The sequence below is a fragment of the Podarcis tiliguerta genome (assembly GCF_965153285.1).
Source record: "Podarcis tiliguerta genome assembly, chromosome: 4".
Taxonomy (NCBI): domain Eukaryota; kingdom Metazoa; phylum Chordata; class Lepidosauria; order Squamata; family Lacertidae; genus Podarcis; species Podarcis tiliguerta.
Genome location: NC_139537.1, coordinates 23,981,145 through 24,006,673, shown reverse-complemented (window position 1 = coordinate 24,006,673; position 25,529 = coordinate 23,981,145). Strand labels below are relative to the sequence as shown.

At 43.4% G+C, this 25,529-nt stretch overlaps 1 protein-coding gene across 1 annotated transcript in view; it reads right to left on the bottom strand.

Moving 5' to 3' along the window:
• Nucleotides 1–3,215: 3,215 nt before the first annotated feature.
• LOC310675998 (uncharacterized protein) overlaps nucleotides 3,216–25,529 on the bottom strand; it is a 31,064-nt gene continuing 8,750 nt past the window's right edge. Inside the window, exons 2-4 of the mRNA XM_083437252.1 lie at nucleotides 23,995–24,219; nucleotides 10,856–10,963; nucleotides 3,216–4,066 (exon numbers count right to left, since the gene is read on the bottom strand). Coding sequence (XP_083293378.1) covers nucleotides 4,056–4,066; nucleotides 10,856–10,963; nucleotides 23,995–24,219 — 344 coding nt within the window. The 3' untranslated portion in view covers nucleotides 3,216–4,055. The remainder of the gene's footprint in view (nucleotides 4,067–10,855; nucleotides 10,964–23,994; nucleotides 24,220–25,529) is intronic.

Below are 25,529 nucleotides of genomic sequence, written 5' to 3'. Positions count from 1 at the left end.
AACATATCAGATGACACAGCGATTCTTCAAACAGCTCTTGTTTATTCACAGGTCAGAACAGAACTGAACAGAAGGGTTCAACCAGCCTGCTTATATAGAGCTCCACTACAACACAACTGTAACAACTTTCTGTAACTATCCAATCACTGAATGTAACTTTCAATCCCTTATTTGCATATGTGGACCTGAGTGAAAACTATCTACAGTATCGCCCTGCTGGCCCAGGGTGAGAACTTCAGTACATAACAGCTGAGGTTTATTTCTCAATAACAGGTTTACAGCAGTCCAAGCTTCCACAACTCATCCTTTGCCATTGGAGTCAGTTGACTTGACTGGCTTCTGACCCCTCCCAAGGCCAGATATACGCCACGTCCTCCCCTGCCTCCTGCTGGCCCGCCTCTGCTCAAATCACTTGCTCTACCTCCTACTTCTTGGCAACTCAGGTGCAGTCAATTCCTCTTCGTCTGGAGATTCCTCTCTGCTGGGCATGACCCTGACAACATGCAAAGAAGCAAAGCGCTGTGCTAGCCTTCACTCCCACAATGCATCAAAAGTGGCAGCTGTTAATCTGGGTATCAGTCAAGGCTGGTGCAGTCAAGGCTTCTGCAGGCCTAGAAATGTCCAGATTAACAGCAGTGAGCTCAGACAAGCAATTGTCTAACAAGCAATTCAGGGAGATGCTGGAACAGTGAAGAGGAAGGGCAACCTCCCTCAGCCTTTTACAATCCCAGAAGTGCCATCTGATTGGATGAGCTTGCTGCCATTCATTGCTTTGGGGAAATGGTTGGAATTAACCAGCGCTGGCTCAAAAGTACTCTGTCATTAAGCAAGTGGTCCTAGGATATTTGTTGTCTCACATTCCTCGGTGCTGGGAATAGGATGTGCCATCTGCTTTGGCTGTTTTGTGTGCAAAGTAGCTGTCATTTGACATGTGATGGACAGCGAATGGCATCCTGTGGAGAAGGAGACCACCTACATGAGAGACGGTTTCTCTTGCTAAAATACTGAAGTGGGCAACCTTTTGTCAACACTTAGTAATCCTATCAAGAAGTCCAGTTACATCAGGTGTCTCTTTATTTGTTTTGCAATGTTTGTTGTATACCACCTAGTATACAAGTAAGGATTTAAAACTACAGTGATACCTCAGGTTAAGTACTTAATTCGTTCCGGAGGTCTGTCCTTAACCTGAAACTGTTCCTAACCTGAAGCACCACTTTAGCTAATGGGGCCTCCTGCTGCTGCCGCTCCGCCGGAGCACAATTTCTGTTCTCATCCTAAAGCAAAGTTCTTAACCTGAAGCACTATTTCTGGGTTAGCGGAGTCTGTAACCTGAAGCGTATGTAACCTGAAGCGTATGTAACCCGGGGTACCACTGTATAGTTACAACAATAAAACATAAACTTGAAATCTAAAACAGAAGCAGACCAGAAACAGAATAAAACCAGAGTGAAACCAGCATCAGTACAAATGATCTAAACACACACACTGAAAGTCTAGGAAAATACAAAGGTCTTCACTCGACACTGAAAAGACCACAGTGTTGGCACAAGGTAAGCCTTCCACAAGCAAGGTGCCACCACTGAGAAATCCCTCATTTGGTGGTGGGACCTGAAAACGGCCTCAGAAGATGATCTCTTAAGGTCCAGGTAGGCATACGTGAAAGTGTCGAAGTCACAGAGCCTCTTTCAAGAAATGCTGGTAGCAGCCCTATCCAAAAGTCCAGGGGAGGGGTTTGGTAGTAAGAAAACAGAAGTAGAGGGCCTACCCAGTAGCAGAGAGTGACATTGTGGCGGGTTGAAGGGCTTCGCCGGCGGCAGTCAGGATGGTGGGGTCTCTGTGGCGGATGGGCGGCAGGTTGCGCTTGGCTGCCCAGATTCTATGTGCCCAAAGCGGTTCTGGCGCGACTATGGGAGTCCGGCGTGCAAGTGGAGAGGCGCGTGTCTTACAGTACGGCCACTATGTAGAGCCTTCGCCTGCCCATCGGATAAAGGGGGAAGTGCTCAGTGTGCTCATGTAGTTCTGGATCCTGTGGAACTTCTGGCATGATCCTGATGTTGTGTTGGGTCACTTTCCTTATCCAGATGCTTCTCAGTGGACAGATGAAGAGCTGGGAATCCCTCCTGATGATGAAGAATAACTTGAATAGTTTGTTCTAAGCAAGTTTAGGCTCCTGCGAGATCTACAAATGGCTTCATTTTGCAGAGACTTTAATTCAGGATGTAAATACAATTAACTAACCAGAAAAAAAAGAAAAAGAAGAAAGCAGAAGTAGAAGTGTTTTATATTATTAAGATTCTGGCCACAGTCCAACAATTAGGTGCCCTTAAATCGTAGCTTAAGTGCTACTAACTCTAAGCTTAGCTTCTGTTCATGGAACTCATGATAGCTCAGCTCCTAACATCTCCATGTGCTTTGAATTAAGAGCTCATCTGGAGTTTACAAAAACATGATGAATCATTCAGACTTAAAATAAAAAATTAAATTAAAAAATAAACACATTTTGATCATAAGATTTTCTTGCTAGCAGCTGTTTGGTTTGGTTTTTTATTTTTTCCTGCCAGACTTTCATCTCCTGGGCACAAAACATATATTATGGTAATAAGCCTGACATCTTTTGGATGAAAGCTGTATCAGAGTTGATGGGTACTGGTGGGGGGGGGGAGCTCATTTCCCATATTCTCCTACAGTTAATATACTATTTTTGTTCTTTTAGACCAGGGGTCTGCAACCCGCGGCTCTGGAGCCGCATGTGGCTCTTTTACACCTTTGCCGTGGCTCCGGGGCGGATACTAGCAAGGGGAGGAGGCGCATTGTGCCCCCCGACACTCCCCACTGTGGCGGGCGCTGTACTGGCTGTGACGTCGCATGGGGGCGGTGTGTGCATTAGTCACGCACTGTCCCAATGTCACCTTCCCGCCTGCCCGCTACATTGCAAGGGGCATGTACGCTGGTCAGTGCATTGAAAGGGGGCGTGTACGCTGGTCACTGTTTTGAAGGGGAGTGAAGAACACACACACACAAAAAGGTAACTTGTTAATTTAACGTTTATTTCTATGAGGAGGAGTAATTCTGAGGGGGCAAACAAAGAAATAATAAAAAAGTGACAAAAAAGTTATTTTTATAATGACGAGTTTTGTGGCTCCCATTTTTTTTTTCTTCGGAAACGGGTCCAAGTGGCTCTTTTTTGTCTTAAAGGTTGCAGACCCCTGTTTTAGATCATGTTTGACCTGCCTATTTCATAGCATGAGCTGTGTTTGAGCAGGGACAAGGTGGGGCATGCAAGAGATCAGTCTCAGTAAGCACAATGTGAATCACTGTACTCAAGATCAGGTAAAGCAACAAGCTCTTCCCATGCAGCACCAAAGCAACACACACCCTGCATGTATTGCAGTAGCCAATGAAGCCTTTTGCAGGACCAGCTCTATCACTAGACAAAGAAAGGTGGCTGACTCGGGCGGCAAGCAGAGAGGCTGCAGCAGCAGTGGCTGTTCTGCTGAGCCCCCTGCGTAAGTCCCATCCTTCTGGGGGCGGAGGTGCCCCAGTGGTACTTGCTTGTTACTGGCCAGAGGCAGTGGCTGTCTGTACTTGCTAGCTGCCTTCTTCCAAAGAATCACAGAAAGTGACATTGGAAATGGCCCCTAAATGAGTGGCATGCCAGAAATACAGCCAGCCCAGGCCACGTACTTGAGGAGGCATTTATTGCATTTCTCAGCTCACATGATGCATGCATTGCAGCATCTGCTGCAATGGTGCTGAGACATGTGGTGTTGGGCAAGGGGTGGCAATGTGTTGGGTGACAGAGTATCGCCCACTTGGCCTGCCCTGTATTCATGTGCAATGGAAGATACCATCTCATTGCTCTGAAATTCAGCTGTCAGTTCAGTTGACTCCTGCTCAGAATAAGGAATGGGGAATTAAAATTAAAAAAATTAAAAAAATTAACAATCATCCTCTTAAGATCTCCCAGAATCATCCAGCTCCCATCATGAAGATGTGAACTTGCTAAATGCAAGGTAGAATTGTTTTGTGTTCCGCAATTTGTTAAATGGTCTAGGTCATTCATGTCCTGGGAAAAGCGAGAATAAAAGACCAACAGAAAGAGTCACACAAATGTAATCAAACTGGTGAAATGTCCGCGTAAGGCCAAAATTACTCCATCCGGGTAGCACAACCATCAGACCCTGCCAAAGGGGTGACATTGACAGCATTGTATAATTTGGTGGGTGGTTTCAGCTAGGTCCAGGTTACCCCAGTGCACAACAAATTTCATTAACTTGTCAAAATACTCCAGCCCAAAATGCTTGTGGGCCAGCATAGAGAATTAGGGCATGAAAGACAGCTTATGTGGGAAGTCACAGACAATGAAAAGAAAGGGTGCTATGCTTGAGGCCATTCTCATTCATCAGAGTCTTGTCAGTCTGGTTAGGACTGCTGAATAGATGTGTCTAATCACATTTTGTTTAACCAGGCTAGAAAAACAAAGGTTATGAGGGCGTCCTCTGATTTTTCCATAAGGCAAATGGAGGTTAGGGAGCAACAAATGTGGTTGCTGTTCTTTTCCTTTGCTTTTTCTGCAAATTTTGTCACGCTACCTACCACCTGTGCGTACTTCATTGCTGCTTTTATTTCTAGCACATCTCAGAACACATAGGCTTGGATCCTAACTAGGCAGCTATGAATGGCAAGGCTCCTTCCTTTAATGGCTGGGAACAAGATGCAGAAGAGGATCCCACTAGCAGAAGGCAGGGGAGAGGTAATTTTTGCTAATATCCATTGCTAACCCTCAAGCTGGTCTACTGGATATCCCTGATGGGCGGGGTATAAATAATAAAGTTGTTGTTGTTGTTGTTGTTTTCTGCTTGGCACGAGAATAAATCAGTAAACGTCTCCTTCTCCCATTCTGCTGATGGGAACATCCTGTGAGTGGAACTTTGCTCATGGGACGCTTCTTCCACCAGAAGCCTAGTTAAGAGCCAGACCACATTGTTTACCTGATGTATGTGTTAGAAATACTGCATTCTCAGAAATATTGTCAGTGTGGCACGGCAGTATGACTTCCAGTATTTGGAATGAATTAGTTCAGGGTGGTATTATGAGCAATTTCAAGTTCATCGTCTAGCTCTCTTGCATTTTACGCAGTTAGACTCTTGGACCTTTCAGGCTTAAAGTGATCATTGCTGGAAAGTAAATCAGACACTTTGCATTCCATTCTCTGTGTATGTTTTGAGGTCTTCTTGATATAATCTATACTCCATCACAGCAGCATGTAACCGTCTGAATGCGGAGGATCATTTGGATGAACTTGAATTGAACTGTGAATTGAATGTGAATCAAATGAGTTCATTTTGTAAAGAAACAAATGTGAACTGGAATTAGTTCCTTTTTGGATGCATGCTAACTAGAACTAGTTCCTTTTTAAAGCTAACTTTGCAAGCCATGGGGTCTACGGACCTACCCTCATCTTATTCCATCTGCTCAAACAGTGATTGTAAGCATACATATATGGAGAGCATCTTGCCCAAGTATCCTCCCAAACACGCCACTGCTACTTCTGGCAGATATTCCTTACATATGACCATGAACTGTATCTTATCCCCTGCTCCATGTCTATCAGATGGAGGTATTAGTGGGATAGTAATAAAGGTGCAAGGGACGCGGGTGGCACTCTGGGTTATACCACAGAGCCTAGGACTGTCCGATCAGAAGGTCGGTGGTTCGAATCCCCGCGACGGGGTGAGCTCCTGTTGTTCGGTCCCTGCTCCTGCCAAACTAGCAGTTTGAAAGCATGTCAAAGTGCAAGTAGATAAATAGGTACCGCTCCAGCGGGAAGGTAAACGGCGTTTCCATGTGCTGCTCTGGTTTGCCAGAAGCGGCTTAGTTATGCTGGCCACATGACCCGGAAGCTGTACGCCAGCTCCCTCTGCCAGTAAAGCGAGATGAGCGCCGCAACCCCAGAGTTGGTCACGACTGGACCTAATGGTCAGGGGTCCCTTTACCTTAATAAAGGTGCAAAGCAAAATATGGTCTGGATCAGCTTTCCCTCTGCCTGGTGCCTTCCAGATATTGCTGAACTCCAGCTCCCATCACCCCCCAGCCATCAAGGTCAGTGGTCAGAGATGGTGGGACCTGGAATAAAACAACATCTGGAGGGCAGCAGGTCCGGGCAAGGTTGCTGTAAATAATAAAACTGTATGGACAATAAATCAGTGGTTTCTGGTACAGAGACAGATCGGTGTGGCTGCATTCTGTTAATAAGGCTTCCATGTGCAGTTCAGTCACTAAGGGAGGGAGGGGGAAATAAGAGGAAATTCTTAATTCATAGGAGGAGAGCTACACGGACATCTCTCTACAAGTGGAGTATTGTCTTGTATGGAGTAATGTTGAAAGGTTCATAACATGGGGCTGGATCTAAGCCACAAAAAGAAACATGGAAAGTGAAACACCCCTTTTTCTCAGAATAATAACGTTTCCTATGTGTAGAGTAGCCTCTTTGTTCAAGCATAAATCCTGCATTCATTACCCTGTTGTGATCATATCTAGAAAATTTGAGTGACCCTGGGATGCTTTTGAAATTTTGGCTTGCAAAGGGGGAGGATTCCTTCTTTGTTGCATTTGAGGCCCTGAAGCACACCTAGGCTGTAATTCTTTTTCTTTTTAGTTCCATTCCCTGTCGGGGAGCAGAACGGCTTCTTCCCCACACCTGAAATGTCCACTGCACTGCTACAACATTGATGCAAAACTATTCCCATCCCATTGTGGGGAGATATCATTGGCACTAGTATAAAATAAACGTTGGGGGCCCCATCCTACCCCCCAAAAGGCCCTGAAAGAGTGCCGTTCTGTGGCATTGGTGTGTGTGTGTGATGAGTTCAAAAGTATTGTCATTAAAATGAAAGAATATCCTGCACTGATTTCTTACAGCTGCCAAGCTTGTTATAGCTAAGAATTGGGAAAATTTTAATGTGTGAAGATAAGTAAAGTATGGCATATAGGACAGTTAGCCAAGTTAAGTGATGTTATACTGAGGAGATGGAAGACAAAAAGATTTTTTTAAAAAATATGAGTGAACAATGCCCTTGACTTTTGGAAAAACGGATATAAGTATATATTGTTGGTAAAATACGACTCTGTTCAGATGAATGCATTCTACATACTACTGTATACAGTGGTACTTTGGTTTGCAACTGTTTTGGATTACAACCGTTTTGGATTACAACCACGTCAAACGCTGAAGTGTGTGTCCCTTTTTTTGGATTTGCAACCCTTTTTTTTTGGATTACAACCAATTTTTTTTTGGAGGCCCCACTGGCACAAGTGTGCCTTGGGTTACAACCTGTTTTGGTTTACAACCAGACCTCCAGAATGGATTATGGTTGTAAACCAAGGTATCACTGTATTTGTGTAGTTTTGACAGTCTGATATTGTAGTTTAATGTGTTTTTGGAAAGAGTGAGAAAAAGTTTGCTCCAGATCATGGAAGGATGTAGTTAATCACTAAAACTACACATTTATTACAGTGACTTACATAACAGATATTAAATTCGTCAAGCAAAATGTTTCTCTTTTGCCTTCTTCAGCTGCCAAAATGTTTTGCTTTAGGAAGCTCCTGACTTGAAGGTCCTTTGGTAGCAGTGCTACAGAGACTGGGACTCTATAAATGAAATCCTTGGGTTTTCTGAGTCAACATACTGTATAGACTTGGACTGCAAAGAACCTTAGTGGCACAAGTTATGCCACAATGAACACCAGCACAGATTTCCTGGCTGGAGTGATAGCAATGAGGTTCCATCAGCAAACACCTTCATAACTCTGGCTGGATTTGTGTTGTTTTAAAAAAACTGTAGAGTTTCACCATATCTTGCTTTCCTAACAGGTATTATTATCAAAACAGCTATATACTTATGAATGTTTCATTAGGGTTCTATGTATTTATAGCACTTTACTTAGCAAAGAGTGACGGTACCAGCTATCTGAAAACAAATATCACACACAAACACAGCTTAAGTAGAACAACCTGCAGCAACAAAACCGGGGCAACAACCTGTCATAATGCTTCTATTCCTAGATGATGGGATGGATATTGGTGAGCAAACTGAAATATAAAGGGGTAAGAAATGAGCACTGCTGTTAAATATTTATGTGGACACCCACAGAAAACACGTTTTGTGATCCCTTCTCTTTCCTCTACAAGGGCTTTTTTGTGAACAGAGGCATAAGAAGACTTCAAAGTGGTTCCGTGGGCTCAGATGAATGGCTGTCAACATCATGGACAGGTGATGCCAGCTTCAAAGCCTCAAGTCCCTTTCAAGAGATAGGCAGTGAATTAGCTGCCTGTGTTGGTTTTGCAATGGATGAACTGAACGGTTGTGTCCCCAGGGCTGTCCTGTGTTGCAAGTCACTCTGTGTTTTAAGGAGCAGTGTTCACCTGAGAAAAACCGAACTTCTTATTTAGTGACTTTTCATCCTCTCAAGACTGTGATCGTCTCGGAACTAAGCCACATTGAGCTAGTTCACAAAACATGCTAAACCAAACCTTGACTTGGGGAGACAGTGCAAACCAACCACAAACTGTAGTGGTTAGTGGGGAGAGCGCTTAACCACCAATCCCAGCCAGTGGCATAGTAAGGGGGGTGCCAGAAGGGGCCATGGTGCTGGGCATGGATTTTGGAGGGGGTGCGAAGCACCCCACAGGCCTGTCCCAGTGCTCCTCTCCCAGCATTGGAAGAACCAATGTTCATGGAAAGGACCATGGGCTGGGCTGTGTTGGGGGTGCTGGCATGGGGACACTTGCTTCACACCCAAGTACTGTTAACTGGCTGGGCTCCAGGTGGCAGCACCCTGCCCAGAACCCAGCCTTGCAAGGCTGCTGGGGGGATGCGTTGTGGGGACATGGCAGGCCATGCACCTGAGGGGCATGTGGCTGTTGCACCCTTTTTGACCCACCCTCCCGAGCCTTGCAAGGCCACTCATGGAGGGTAGTTTGGGGACACAGCAACCATGCACCCTTCAATCCCATTTTGACTTTTCTGAGTTTGTTTTTCCAATGTAAAGTTTGGTTCACCACATTTCCACATCAGTTTGTGACTTTTAAAAACCCACAAAAACCCACATGAAAATTTGTCTGTATTTTAGCACACATTGCAAAGAATTTCCCCTAATACAATGTATTTTGATATTTTCACCAATATATTAATGTTCAGGCACATTTTCTCAGCATATATGCTTTTTTGTACACTTTTTTTTTGGGGGGTGGAGAATTGCACTGCAGGTTTTGGAGAAGTATGACTTCTGAAGGGTAAATCTGTTTGTATATTGTTTTGGAAGCTGCAAATGACAGAGGTTCTCATTATAGTGCAAACGACACTAAATTTCTCCCTTATACCTAGTGCACCCTTGGAACTTATCACTGCTTGGAAGCATGGGTGTAAGCATATAAATGAACCTCAAGATGCAAAAAGGCTGGAAGTTGCCAACCCTAAACTAAACAACTGGCTGTTTCACCACAGCCTTTTATTTCTTTGGTTTTGTTTCGCAGAGTGTGAAAGTGCCAGTGGGAGTGTCACTGGAGAGGGAGCAGTCTGATGCTTTTGTGCCCCAGTTGGGAATCAAAGACAAAATCTCTCAGGCTTCAGCTGCTTAAGAAGGCTTGACCTCTCTCTCCAAGACATTCACTGCATTGTCTCTCTCCACCCCCACTTTTTTCCTTTTTCTTTTCGGGAACACACAAGGAGAAACAGAACAAGCAGAGTGGATGCAACAAAGCGAGGACAATGAGCAGAGCAGAACATACTCAATAAAGGAGGTGCAGTCTGAGGAGACCTCAAACAAACCTCCTGGCTTTTTTTCTCCTTACTACAGTTCAGTTGTTCTTAAGCAGGTTGCAGTGTTTTCATATGGACAGCAGCCAGTGTTTCTGGGACCCTTTACTATTGAGTCAAGCTGATACAAAACATATTAAAGCAGTCATCTTTCTTGTTTCCCTGTTTGGCTAGCAGAGTTCTTTGTGGCTTTTAATACTTCTCTACCAAGTTGCTGCTAACTGCATTTATCTACACCCAGTGCTTTTTTTCTGGGGGGACGCAGGGGTACGTATACCCCTAAACATTTTGTGAATCTAAGTTTGGCCTCATTGAGGGGCAGTATTTCAATGTGAGTAGGAAAATGAGAGTACCCCTAAACATTTTTTAAGAGAAAAAGCACTGTCTACACCACTAAAAAAAAAGGGACACATATTTGCATAGAATCTACTAATTTATATAGAGAGTTGCAAATTTAGAAATAATAGTTGATGCCCCAATTAGTCATACTCAGAGTTGACTGAAATCAATTAACTTAAGCAACAAGTCTGTTAATTTTGAGTATGACAATTACATTTCAACCAGAAGAAGAAGAGTTTGGATTTGATACCCCGCCTTTCACTCCCCTTCAGGAGTCTCAAAGCGGCTAACATTCTCCTTTCCCTTCCTCCCCCACAACAAACACTCTGTGAGGTGAGTGGGGCTGAGAGACTTCAAAGAAGTGTGACTGGCCCAAGGTCACCCAGCAGCTGCATGTGGAGGAGCGGAGACGCGAACCCGGTTACCCAGATTACGTGACTACCGCTCTTAACCACTACACCACACTGGCTCTCCAGTAACCAATTACTCTAATGTAAACAATTCTTATCTCTTATTAATTTGTAGAACACCTATATGCCAAAATAGCTTCTAAGCTGTTTAGAACTATTTGACCAATAATAAAAATGCACAATAGCATTCCATTGGGGCATTAAAACATTCTCAATTAAAACATGCAATAAAACAAAAAGCACAGCAAATAAAAGAATGAAATCAGAAATAGAAAACCATATATCTCACCACGGTGGAAAAGACAGTAACCAGCTTGTCCAAGTGCCCAGTGCTGATTGATCACTTCAAAGCCCCTGCTTTCCCTTCTCATGGTTATTTTTAATCGAGGTCTGTCATCTGTAAATAATGGCATATTTATTTATTTCCTTTCCTTTATATGCCACCTTTATTTTCCAAGGATCTCAAGGTGGTGTATATGTTTTTTCTTCCTCCCCATTTCCTCCTCACAACAACCCTGTGAGGTAGGTTAGGCTAAGAGATGGTTGCTGGCCCAAGGTCACCATCATGGCTGAGTTCAAACCCTGGTCTCCTAGGTCATAGTCCAACACTCTAACCATTACTCCTAGTGCCCTCCAGATGTTGCTGGCCTACAAGCCTTATTCCCTCTATTGGCATTGCTGGCTGGAGCAGATGGGAATCAAAGTCACATCAAAGGCTACAGACCTCTCATCCTAGCCTTAAAGACTTGTATTGGGAGGGGAGCTGCTACTGCAACCCACCATATGCATGTTGGTATATGTCTGGAGTGGCTCATCATTGGAGCTTTAGGCTTTTGGTGGAGTGACTTCAGTTAGTCAACGGTCATGCTGGCTGGAGTTGAAGGAAGTTGGCATTCCAGCAACCTCTGAAGCACCAGAGATGAGCCAACATTTGGACACAGCATTAGCAACCCCTTGTGTATATGATGCAAGCACAGTGGGGGGCGGGGAAAGCTTATCTTTTGGTCTTTGAACATTAAGATAAATTCCTCACACTTGTAAAAGCTGAGGACATGCAGCAGTTAGCCAGCTTTCTTTTCCTGCCAGCCACCAGTGTTGGTTACTTAGCATAAAGAGATCCAAGACCTTGCTTTCTCTGTTTAGCATGATCGTTGACAGTGCCTCTCAAAAGCCTCCGTCTTTTAAAATTCTAAACCCCTCTCTGATTTCTTATTGTTAGGGGATTAATGGGAATAAAAGGCAAGCCCCACCTTTTCAATGCATTGGTATTGGCTCAGAATAGGAAGGGCAAGAGAAAAGGGGAGGGGAATCAGGATTTCAGTTTGCTTCTGTTTCTCTTTTCTAAATTCTGTAGTTAATGGTGTTGGCTTTAGAGTGTGCTAGGCCGGCAAGTTTGAATCTGGTTTTGAGGCACTCCCACCAGAATCTGTTTTGGAGATACACACACACACACACACACAGAGAGAGAGAGAGAGAGAGAGAGAGAGAGAGAGAGAGGAGGAGCAGGTCCCTCCTGAGGTTTTTGTGCAACACTCAGAGGATGCTTTAAGGCTCATCATCAGCTTTGTAGCATGAAGGATCCTGCCAGAGGTAGGTATGGTTTTTCGACTTTTCAGGATGCTGGTTTTGTAATGGGTGTCCCCTTTAGGGGTACTTTCTTCTCCCAAGAGGCATCATTTGCATACAATGGCACAAGAAGCCTTGGTGATGCAAGAAATTCACCAGACCAGTGACAGACAGCGTGTACAAAGGACTGTGAGCTGTGCTGGTGGGTGACTTGAGCACCCCTCCAAGCCATTAAAAGCAAAGCTCACATGGCAAGGAGCCCTGGTGGTGCTGGGTGGGGGAGGGGGCCGGTTGCTGTGGCAACGGAGGCCTTTGAAATGGCCTGGGCCTCCACTCAGTTAACTTTCTGTCAGGTTCCCAAACGGGCACAACCAAAAGGCGGTTCTCTCAAAAACTTCTCAAAAACCCTTAGGAAATGTTAAGAGAATTTCCCTCCAAAACGCAACCAACCTCTTCAAGGGATATCACCAGAGAGCTGTTAGTAGGCCGAGAGAGTCCTAAAGAGCTGTTGGCTGTGTTAGTTTACAAGTCATATTTTTTCGGCCTTCAGCTCAATCTTCCTGCTTAACTAATTAGGGAAGAGGATGGGGGGCCATTTTCCCCCTTGCATGTCCCTGCCTTCATTTAGAAGCATTGTGTTTAGGGGACCATGCTGTTTAATCGGCAGGTTTCAAAAATGAAAAGCCCACTAAACCTGCCACGGGGGGTGGCCATACTGTGTGTAATGTGTGCAGGAGCTGAAGTGATTTAGAAATGGTTGAATGAGGGAGTGGGATCAGCTAAGGTTGAAACCAGCAGGAAAAGGAAGCTGAGAAGAGTCACAGAGTCATCGTGGAAGAGATCTGGCCACTGTCGTTTTCGTGCAATATGTCGTTTGCAAGCAGCCACGGGTAAGCAAAGCTTGTTCCTTCTAATCCAGTCTCCGTGGACCCCTTCTAATCCAGTCTCCGTGGACCATTTGCAATCTTGCAAATACTATGCTGGGCTCTGTGCCTGATATACCTGCTTCCGCTCCTAGGCAGTACGATGGCAGAATCTGGGTCCTGCTCAGAAGCTGTCCTAGGCTTCTCAAACAATGTTTGAGAGAGTGGGACTGTGCATGCTTGCCCTGCATCCCAGCCATCCTGTCCTCTGCTGGCCTTCCTGTCAAATGTAGATGGGCATCGTCAGGGCTCCCCCTGTGAACCACACCATGGATTTGTCAGGGCTTGCCCAAGACAATGTTCTGCCTGAGGCAGGAGCAAACCATTTCATGTGTGCAGAAACTGATTGGACTGGTGATTGAATGTTGCTTCGGCAACGGGATATGAGAAGCATCCATACCAAACGTTTAAAGTACATGACTTTTCCCTGAAGAATCTTGGAAGCTGCAGTTTTACCTATGGCAGAACTATAATTCCCAGCATCCTTAACAAACTGCAGTTCCCAGGATTCTCTGGAGGCGGGGGGAAGCCATGTGTTTTAAATGTGTGTGAAATGTATGGTGCAGATGTGACCTAAGTGCCCTTTGGTGCACCTGAGGGCAGCAGGCTTGTATGGCAGACCACACAGCTCTGATCTCTAATGGAAAGGAATGGCTCGGGAGATATGGCTGGGTGGGCTCTTCAGTGCTGCCCCCGGTCATCTGGTGCAATTGCCTCTCTCTGCCTGGGTGACAATATTGTTCCAAGGATATTGTGTAGTGTTTGCTCCTCCTAAGTATTCAAAGCTCTATTCTCCAGTGCGAACCTACTGTGGTTGATCATGTAGCCAGATTTTTCTGATAGAGGACGAAGGGGCGAGGGACAGCCTCTCTACTTGCTGATTTTCCTGGCAGGGCAAAAAAGTTTGTGGGGCAGGGTTACCTGCTAAGTTTTATATTACCTCTATTTAGTAATTTGGTATTTTTCTTTAGAAAACGTGCTTGATACCGGACAAGGATTTTGTGGCACATGAGCTGTAGTTGTATAGTTGTACAGAAACAAGCGGTCACAGATGGGAAGTCCCTCTCTCAAACACTAGCACTAGCAGCCACCACAATCATGTGCACTTGCCAGTAGGTCAGAGGTACCAATGCTTCTGAATACCAGTTGCTGGAAATGTCAGGCGGGGAGAATGCTCTTATGCTCAGGTCGTTTTCTGGTTTCCCACAGGTACATATCTGGTTGGCCCCTGTGAGAAAAGGATGCTGGACTAGATGGTCCATGTTCTGAGGTACAGGCTATTGGAAAAGGGGTCATAGCTTGGTGGTGGAGCATCTACTTTGCACACAGACGGTCTCAGCTTCAGACTCCAGGTACGACTGGGAGAGACCCTTGTATGAAGCCCTGGAGAGCTGCTGCTACTCATTGTATACAATGGACCAATGGGCTGACAGCTGATATAAGACAGCTCCCTATGTTCCTATGTAGGAACATAGATTGATTCACTACAAGTGCAATGCTGCTCTGTGATCAGAGAGCTAACTCATGAACCAATTAAGCTCAGACCACAGGAGGCTATGAGGTGAGGATTCAGTGGGAAACATTAGCAGCCCAAATCCATACACATGCACTTGGGATGGGAGAGATCTCACAGAGTAAACATGGGCTGAATGGAATAGACATTATCTTCCAGTTCCACATTTGCACAACAAACCACACAAAAGCTTGAGTGACAATTTTTTTGACTACATTTTGCTTAGGCTTCTGCCACTTTATGCCCTTCTGCAGTAGTCTCACGTTCCACCCTGTTGAATCCTGTTTGTTTTATTTTATTTCGACATGTTTATCCTGCCCAATCATCTGTCACCTCTGGGCATCTCACACATGAAAAATATATAATACAAATACAATAATAGAAGTAAAAGAATCATTATATAAAAGCAGCACAAAATTAGCAAAAGCCGTGAGAAAAACATACAATAGCAAAAAATAAAAAAATCAGTGTAACAGTGCTAATAAATATATACACATAGAGTTGTAGAGTTGAAAGGCACCCCAAGGGTCATCTAGACCAACTCCTGCAATATATATATATTAAAGGGAAATAGAATAGATCTATGTCCTCAGATATCTTGCATTTTAATGATTCAGTGCCCAAAGGAAGAGGATAATGTTTAGAAGAAATATATAGTTATGCTAAGTTATTTATATATGAAAAGGCCTAGTGAATGCTTTTAATTTACTTGAACCCTGCTGAGGCCTGTTTGTGTGGCGTGCAGGGGGTTAGGCTGCCAAAGGGATGTCTAATTATCATGTCCACAGGCCAGCTAGTCCAAAGCACCTGCTCTTCTGTGCTTTTTACATTACAAAGTAATCAGAACATTGGCGCCGTCCATCTCTGCAAAACAAAAAGCATCTTGAAGCAGTTTTGATGGAAAGCGACGCAACCCATTACAAACATCAGTAGCCATAAGGTAAGAAATCTTATTGTGCAATGTGAAACAAATCTTCAACTGATTTTCAGGAAAACAAAATGATTTTCAGGAAAAGAAAATCTTCAACTGATTTTCAGGAAAACAAAATGAGACCTAGTTAAATGAAAAAAGAGAATAATCCCAGTGTCTCTCTGTGTGTGTAAATTATTATTATTATTTTTTTAAGAGTACAAAGAGCGATTGGTTTTTAATTCTTCAGGTTCTAAGGGGGACCACTAAACCATGAAAAAAAGAAAGGGCAAAGGAGGGGGCAGATTTGCAAAACAACAACGACCAGCTTGTATTCATTTATGTCTGTAGGTGCTAATTGAGAAATAATTACTTCACTTTAAATAGAATGTAATACAGAGCTTTACTGGTGGTTGTGTGCCTGCACAGTCTGCTGTCCAGCTTAAAATTGTGGTTCTTTAACTTTAAATGGGATTTGGACTGGACAGAGCCCTTCAAACAGAGTACCATCCTATGTAAAGTAACCATTCTGTGTGAAGGAGACTTGTTTTCTAGATGAGCCTACCTTATTTACACTTTTCAAAACAAGGTGCAAGCTGAAACATAATCACCCTTCAAAATTCACACTTCTCCAGATTTTGCGATGCATTTCTCCAGCTAAGTAATATGTACAAAAATGCATATACTAAAGTGTGCTGAAAATGCATTATGTAGAGCTGAAAATAACATACAAAAATGCTTCATATTACGGCATGTTGCTTTGCAAAATTGTTTATATGCGGCAAAATTGAACAGAAAAATGCATATTAGAAGAAATTTGCAGTAAAGTGCTGATGAATATTCATGAGGACTTAAAAAAATGCTAAGTGATGTGGTAGTATGGAAAATTAAACTTAAGGTTGGCAAAATGAGAAAGAGAAACTGAGAGAAACCAAAACTGACAGATCTGCTCATTCCCATAGTGGTCCCCTCCCCTCCTTATTTATGGGGCATTGTTTATCCTGCATCTCTGTAGCAGCAAAGCTCAAGTTTCACAGCTGTGTTTAAGCCTGGGAACCGAGGCAGGATACCTTTGGTAATACAAAAACTATTCTGGTGTTGCACTTTGTTGCCCCTGGATGTTGAGCTTTGTGGTTTGGTCAGAAACATCCCTTTGTTCTTGGTGTCCTTCCCCCACCACCATTGTTTCCCATTCCATAAATAACCAGACATTTTGCAGTTTGGAAAGTGATAGGTAAATGGACTGAAAAGCATAGGATGAATGAGTGATTAATGCGAAACACCTGCAAGCAAATCAAGGTGAATTCAGGATGAATGTTCTTTGCTGAATAAATTGGAATGAATGCTCAATAAGTATCAAACATAGTGTAACCACCGCATAAGCATTGTGCAAGCAAATCAGGATGGATGCTGAATAATAAAGGTCCTCTGGAGGGGCCATGTGTTTGTTGCTCTTTAAGGTTAACTCCCCCCCCCCCCCCACACACACACACCTTGGTGCCACAGCTGTGTGGCATTCCTTTTCACTGGCAATGTTGCTAACTGTTTTAATAGATTAATCTCCAGCTGATCTCTATAGATTTAATGAACATTACTAATAACCCAAAAGTGCAGTAGCATGGTATTTACATCGTACCATATACAAAGCAAATTGAAAAACTGACCACAGACTGCTATCTTCTGTGCCCAGTATCTGCTTTTTCTCTTGTGCAGCTGTGATGCAGAATCACATGGACTGAGAAAGCCATAGGCATCATATCCTGATAAGTGAACACTATGGATTTGTGCTCCTGGTAATACCAAGGCTATTGGTGTCAGGGGTACCAATTTGAATAAAATATTATGGGGGTGCAGGTAAGTCCCGCCCCACATAATTAATCACATGATGCAGTGCACGCACCCCATTTGAATGGGAATGCCCATCAACTTCGCACAGGCCCAGCCCCCTCAAATATTATATTGTGGGGGCCGAAACCCCAACAGCCCCTAGGAGTTGGTTCCTTCACAATGTTATCTTCACAACAGCCCTATCTTTGAAGTAGGTTAGTTTTGAGAGGCAAGCAACTGGCATAAATCTTATACTAAGCTACCTTACAGGGATCACCAAGTATGCTTTGTGGATTTGAACTGAGTATGCCTGGTATAAGGGCACTTCCATTCAACCTGTTCATTGAACAGTTGTCCTGATTTGTTTGCAGGGAGGTACATGGCTGCTGTGTCAAAACAAGTATTATCCCTAGGGTTGCAAGGAGAACATTATTGGTGCAAGTGGTTAGCCTCCCCTTGGGTGCCAAATAGCCCAGCACTAGCTCTGAAGCTACTGACTTATCTACTCACTCACCTGATCCCTCATTTTGCTGTTCGCTCACTCAGGGTAGCACCACGGCTGCCTTTGGGAGGACAAGAAGCAACAGAAAACAACCCCTCTGGATGTGATGGGTGTCATTTTACTACACACAGAGGAAACTACAAACCTATCTGTGGAGAAATGCTGTGTATAGGGCTGTCTAAATTTCATGCTTTGAAAAAGATTTTCATGGCCTCTGTTGATGTCAGAGTGTAACTGTCAATGTTCGAGGCCTTGTGCTGTTTCTATGTTGCAGGCCTAGCTACTTACCTTGGTGATAGAAAGCAGAGACAGACAGACAGACAAATTGTCACTGCTAATATTTACATCCTGCACTTCCCAGTAAATTTCCCCGTCATTTTCTTCACTTCAAAAGGTCTGATCTTTTGAGGGAAGTGGATTTGTTGTGCAAGACCTGTCAATCAGCTATAACTGCACAACCTGAATTTGTGGCTGAATTCCACTCCAAAATACCAACTGCCCATAGTCCCAAGGTTCTTCCCACCATGCTCCACTCGCAGAATGATGTGTATTCATATTCAGTTATAAGCGCCAATCTTGGTGCTCCACTGTGAAATACTTATGCTCCTAGCTGAAGGTTCCAACTTCTTCTCAAGGTCAAAAATGCCCTTTTATGCCTCAGAATACCAGTTGTGGGGAACTGCAGATGGGCAGAGTGCTGTTGCACTCATGCCCTGCTTGCAGACTTCCTACAAGCATCTGGTGACCAGTGTGAGAACAGGATGCTTGGCTAGATGGGCCAATGGCTTGATCCAGCAACCTCATCTTATGTTCTTACATTACATTGCAAGCTGTAAATAAATTACCAACAATTTCGAAGGAGACGTCCTGTAAGGCTGCAGCCCTAAATACAGTTACGGGAAAGTAAGCATCAGTGGACACAATGGGGTTTACTTCTGACTACACTATTAAAGTTCTGCAGTAATATTGGGAAGTATTTTCCATTAGCTTGGGTTTTACTGTCATGGCTGATCAGTTCACCATTGGGTGCCTCTTTACATCAGTACTTCTTAAGCAAGACAAATATACACAAATGCCTCTTTTAGTGAGCCAGCCATTAAAAGAGGGGATTTTGTTTTGCATCCTTAAAGTCACTTTCTGCTGCACCAGGCTGTAGAGCAGTGTTGTGACACAAGACTTTTGTTCCAAGCTATTAAAAACTTTCTTTCAGTGCTAATTGCTAAATTCTGGCTTTCTGACAGGTTTCTCCCACCGCACCCCAGCTTCAAATGTGTCAATTGTAGATTGTATAGCCTACAATGAGTTTTTTCTTTAAAAAAGCTTCCTGTTTGGAAGAATGAATATCATATTGTTCAGAATTTATCTGCCACACAAACATACATTTTAGTAGTGAATGATTGCCCTCAATATTTGATTATATTTCAAATATAGGTAACCTCAATTGCAGATAAAGATTGGATTTCACAGGGCTTCCCTTTTTTTTAATCTCACCTGCCATGCACACCTTCAGAAAGATTTTGCATGCTAATTCAAGGGTGGCAAACCTCAGGCCTTGGAGCCAAATGTAGCCTTCCAGGCACCTCTGTCCAGTCCTCAGACTCTCCCAAAGCCCTACCCCTCACTGGTCCCAAAGGTGGATTTAGAGGCAGCGTGACCAGTTTCCCTGCACAGGGTGCCAAGCTGTTGCCTCCTGCCTCCTTTCCAAAGCCTAGTAAGCTCTTGCTTTGGAAAGGAGGTGTAAGAGGTCTCAGAGTCCTGTTGCCAAAACTAAAAGTAATAATAATAATAATTTATTATTTATACCCCACCCATCTGGCTGGGTTTCCCCAGCCACTCTGGGCGGCTTCCAGCAGAATATTAAAATACAATGATTCATCAAATATTAAAAGCTTTCCTAAACAGGGCTGCCTTCAGATGTCTTCTAAAAGTCCGATAGTTGTTTATTTATTTACAAGTAACAAGGTGACAAGTGACAAGTTACTGTTGACTAGTAACAAGGGCCCAGTGAGGGATGTAAGATCTCAGTGTTCTGTTCAACAATATGCTTGCTGCCATATACATGCCCTTCCTCCAAACACACCAAACCTGACTCATCATATCAACAGGCATTCCCCTAGTTTATTCAGAACAGATAGCATGGTAAATGATGCAGTCGCTACCCAGAGAGTCAAAGCAAATATTTGTTCAGCACAAATACATCTCCCTCTTATTTACTTAATCTAGCATATGTTTTGCTCTCCTCTTCCCCTGATTAAACATGCTCTGATTGCCAAGGAAAGGCAAGCAAATTGCTCTATGTGTTACTTACAAGTATGGCTGTTCAGTCTGAGAGACAGGTGGAGAGTAAATGGGATGTAAGAGATTTAGTAGATTGTTTAGTATATAAATACTGTGATGCTCTCTGCGGTAATGAAAATGGTTTTCTGTTGTGCAAGCAATATTGCTCATCTGTATCTTCCTCTGGAGTCTGATCATAGCAATTAGAAATCAGGAACCTTTTTTAACCTTTTATTAGATATTTTAAAGCTTTTACATTGCTAATACAAAAACATACTACATGAAATAAAAGAACAGAAAGAAAAGAAGAAAACAGTAGTACAATTTTCATTCAACAGTACAAAAGAAAAATACAGGACATTTTTTCATTATGTGTGTTTGTGTATTTTTTCAAAGCTACTTTAATTCTTTTAGAATTATGGTAAATGAATAAAATACATAGCACCAGAGCACCCACAGCAATGAGTGTGGGTTTCTGTTTTCTCTTGCTTTCTCACTACAATGTATAATATAAATAATCAATTTCTTGATAAAATGGTCGTAATCCTGAAATCAGGAACTTTTAAAACCTAGTTAGTAACCAGTTTTAAAAACACACATACAGAGCAGGTCTTAGATGAAAATGAATGGTGTTAACTGAAATATGATTATTAAAATCATATTTCAATATTAAGAAAGGATAATATTGATTATTCAAAAAACGTATTCTGTTGCTTATTTGGAGTCCTAGTATCCATTTAAAACACCTAATTTCCTTCTTCCCAAGTTGTGAAATGCTCCTCTTTTATGATGATTAATGAAATAGTAATAAGGATTTGACCTTTTTTGTTTTGTTTTACTCAAACTTCAACTACTTTTCAAGATGAATCCAGAGTTTAATTAGTAAACTTTTAGAAATCTGTCTGAATTTTTGCTTGACTCTATTAGCTGTGACAATTCACACAACAACAACAACAACAATAACAACAACAACAACCCCTTTGCATGAAAGCAGATGGCTCAGTGCACAGATGCTAGGAGACAGGGAAGCTGAATTAGAGCCTGCATCTGGTTAAATATTTGCAGACAAAAAACACCTGACATGTGTCAGCACACTGTTCAGGCTGTCAAACCAAAGGGGCTTAGCCCTCATGAACATGAGTCCATGCAATGAAAATTAAAAAACAAAACAAGCGGGTCAAGGGGTGAGGATGGATGTACAACTCTTTCTCCCCCAGTCTTACTGGTGCTGATAGTTTGGATTGAACTTAAAAAGTTGTGTTGCTTCACAACAAGAAAATCCTTAATAAAAACATTTTTTAAAAAGTTGTGTGCTTCAGAAAGTCATCATTTAAACAAATTCTAATTACCGTATTTTTTGCTCTATAGGACTCACTTTTTCCCTCCTGAAAAGTAAGGGGAAATGTGTGTGCGTCTTATGGAGCGAATGTAGGCTGCGTAGCTATCCCAGAAGCCAGAACAGCAAGAGGGATTACTGCTTTCCCCACGCAGCGATCCCTCTTGCTGTTCTGGCTTCTGAGATTCAGAATTTTTTTTTTCTTGTTTTCCTCCTCCAAAAACTAGGTGCGTCTTATGGTCTGGTGCGTCTTATAGAGCGAAAAATACGGTAATTTAAAGTAGGGGGTGTTATATCCCATTATCTGCAATTTGTTCCCTCGGCTTGTGTTGAGGGAACAAATTAAACTGGGAGGTTGTGGATTCCCCTTCATTGGAGATTTCTGAGCAGAGGTTGGCTGGCCATCTGTCTTGGATGTTTTAGTCGGGATTCCTGCATTTCAGGGTATTGGACGTGATGACCCTCAGGGCCCCTTCCAACTCTACAATTCTATGATGATTGTTAATGCTCTTACATGCCTTTAGCAACTTGAACTTCAAGATCCAACAGTATCCTTCTGTTCTTTGATACTAGTGATTTCCCTTGCCCAACAGCAATTTCAGAAGTTTGTGGGAGGGATGGATCTTTTTTTTTTTTAACCATGGATGGAGACCCCCATCAGCCCTGCTTGCCCACCCTTTGCCTTCTATGTTTCCTACACTCCATCTGCACTTTTGAACTGAGGATCACAAACAAATTAAAGGGAAGCCATTCATTCCTCTTTCTATGGGCTCAGCTCAGGACGTATATCAACTAAGTCAATTGACTGTATTAATGTTAGTTTTCCCCATCCCCCCCCTTATTAGTTTTACTGATTCAATTATTTTTTCCCTATTCATTTTGCTGATAGTAATGTTCGTCTAAAGTTTAATTGTAATGCATAATGTATGTTGAATTAGCTTTTGCTAGTTTTAAGCTCAAGGAAAGAAATATTTTGCCTTCTGAGATGAAATCATGTTCAGCTAATTGAAGGTTTTTCTCACTTCATTTAGCTGTTAAACCCTAGCATATGGGCTTTGATCGGCTTTCATATTCAGACAGGCTGGTGGAGGGAGGGTAGAGTGCAAGGGGAGTACAGTAAGAGAGATGCATCACACAAATCTAGACAGTATGCTCTGTAATGTGAGCTAAATGCTATGTAAGCACCACTGAAATCGGCAAACCATCAGCTAACTCCCCTCTTCGAAATTTGCTTTGCTTACCATCTAGCCTGATAAATACTGTATTTTTCGCTCCATAGGGCGCACCGGACCATAGGGCACACCTAGTTTTTTTTGGGGGGGGGGAAATAAAGGGGGAAAAATATTTTTCCATCCCAGCCCCCAGAACAGGGTGCTATCCGCAAGCCTTCGGGCGCTATCCACTGTGCTCCCCTGGCTTCAGGCTGCTATCTGCAAGCCTTTGGAGCCCAGCGGGAACTCCTGCTGTGCTCAGAAGGCTTGCGGATAGCTGCCTGAAGCCTGCATTCGCTCCATATGACGCACACACATTTCCCCTTCATTTTTGGAGGGGAATAAGTGCGTCCTATAAAGCGAAAAATACGGTACTTCTGGAGAACTCAAAATATTGCATACCACTTCGTGATAATTGGGTGGTCCTAACAGAGGTATTGTCCTAATATGGATTTTGGGGTTGCTGTTTTTTTACTTATAGACCACATGGTTACCTTTTACTTTTGAAATGAGTGAGATATGTTTAGCCACATAGGATGCTGCCTCATACTGAGCCAGACCATTAATCCAGCTAGCTTAGTATTATCTGACTCTAAACTGACCAACAGCATCTTTCTCAAGTTTCAAGCAGGAGTCATTCTTAGGCCTACCTGAAGATGCTGGAGATTGCACCTTGGAGTGCCTGCATGTAAAACAGATGTTCTGCCACTGAGCTGTGGCATTTCTGCTTCTAATGTTTGCTTCAGAGTAATCATAGGTGGCATCAGACTACACGTATATTGTTTTCATATGTTAATAGAGAAGAACTATGGCACTTGCACTGTATAGTACAGCAAAATTGTCCAGCAGATTAACTATTAAATAGGTTTCACTGAATTTGCAAACGAAAAGTAAATTTTGAACCCAATTTAAAGTGCTAGTTCTAACCTTTAAAACCCTAGGCAAGCCTTCACCAACTTAGCTGTGCTAACTGGGGCTGATGGAAGTTGTAGTCCAAAACACTTGGAGGATACCAGATTGAAGTCAGCCTTAAATAGCTTGGGGCAAGCGTGGAAGACCATCGGGGGAGTTTCTCCTGTTTCACTGCTTGGGGGAAGTCCTGACCCGCCTCTGATTTGGGGTGAGATCACACTAATATTGCACAAGATGTCATGCATGACTTCAGTGAGATCTTGACGGAAATTGTTGCAATCTCACCCAAAATCAGCACCGATACCAGCACTGCTTCTCTGTCAGTAGTGGGGCAGGCAGGGCACCCATGGGAGCACTGCCTTGGGGCCTCTCGCTGCCTGAGATGGCAGCCTCACCCTGCCTAATAGCTGTCCCGGCCCTGAAGACCACACCTCCCACATGATGTACCTACCAAACCTTTGAATCTTCGAGGTCCCTGCTCTGAGGAACTTTGCTGAATGAAGTGAGATGGGTGTCCACATCCGAACAGTGGTGGGTAATTGCTGGTTGTAGCACATGCTTCTCTCTTGCTTCTTGCTCCTAAAGACATGATGATGTTTGCTGTCCAAGTACTGGCACAGAGAGCAGGGAGTCCCCTTTTCTGAATCACTGTGACGAGGTTCTCTTTTTCCAAAATCTAGCAAGGCAAAATCCTTCTCAGTTACTCTCATAATGCTTCTGGGGAAGCCCTCAAATCTTGTGGGAAATTCTCTTCTCGGTACAGAGCAACCCAGCAAGAGCAAACATGTGCGCTGGCTGCACCAGGTGGCTGCCAGGTCAACTTACAAGCATTTGTACCAGAGACTAGATTGGCTGTGCTACTATGACCTTGATTCTTCCAGTGCACTGAAAACTAAGCATGACAGATGAGCATAACCCCTGCACTCACACAGGCATGCTTTTGCTATTGAGAATATACAGAGCCTAGGGCTTGCCGATCAGAAGGTCGGTGGTTCGAATCCCCGTGACGGTGTGACCTCCCGTTCTTCGGTCCCAGCTCCTGCCAACCTAGCAGTTCAAAAGCATGTCAGAGTGCAAGTAGATAAATAGGTACCACTCCAGTGGGAAGGTTTCCGTGCGCTGCTCTGGCCACGTGACCCGGAAGCTGTCTGTGGACAAGCGCCGGCTCCCTCGGCCAGTAAAGTGAGATGAACGCTGCAACCCCAGAGTCGTCCGCGACTGGACTTAACGGTCAGGGGTCCCTTTACCTTTACCTTTACTTTTTGAAGTCAGCTTCCTGCTGTCTTGGGGCAGTAGATGCAACAGTAGGAAAGAAACGGTAACTTTCAAAGGAAAAGATGTTAACCAAGCCTTTTAGGATGAAATGCTCCCAAGTGCCATGACTATTGCTTTAGGAAGTTCATTCAGTATTTCCCTTCTAGTGCTTAGGAGTTTCCAACCATAGGCCACCATGATTTTGTTTTAAAGCTTCTATCCCTACCATACATTTAGCAGTTGAAATGTGTTGCATCAGGTATATGAAAAGTAACAGCTCGCTGCTGAAGTCTTTATCTACCTAAATCAAAGGCTGGTGCTACATCTGTTGATTTCAGAGAGTTAGGACTGCACACTCAAGAATGTAATTAATCAGAACATTATCTGAGAATCTGACTGGCCTCCTGGGTGCAGAACAGTTGGTTGGATTGGCAGAGGAAGTAGCTGCTTTGTTGATCTCAGAGACTATACTAAGGGGATAAAGTAATAACTTTAATTGACCAGCTTTTGCTGGTTTAGGGTTATGTATGCTTTGGAGTTACAGCAGGATTTGCTCACAGTAGAGTATTGATTCTAGCAATTCAGACTTGAATTTTCTTTATGTTATCTCTCCAAGTATATGAACGTATGAAGCTGTCTTACACAACAGTTGCACTCAAACATCACTTTATTCCATCTTCCCAACGTTTCCTTACCAGTTTTGCATTTTGTGGAATTTCCCCTCTCGATGAA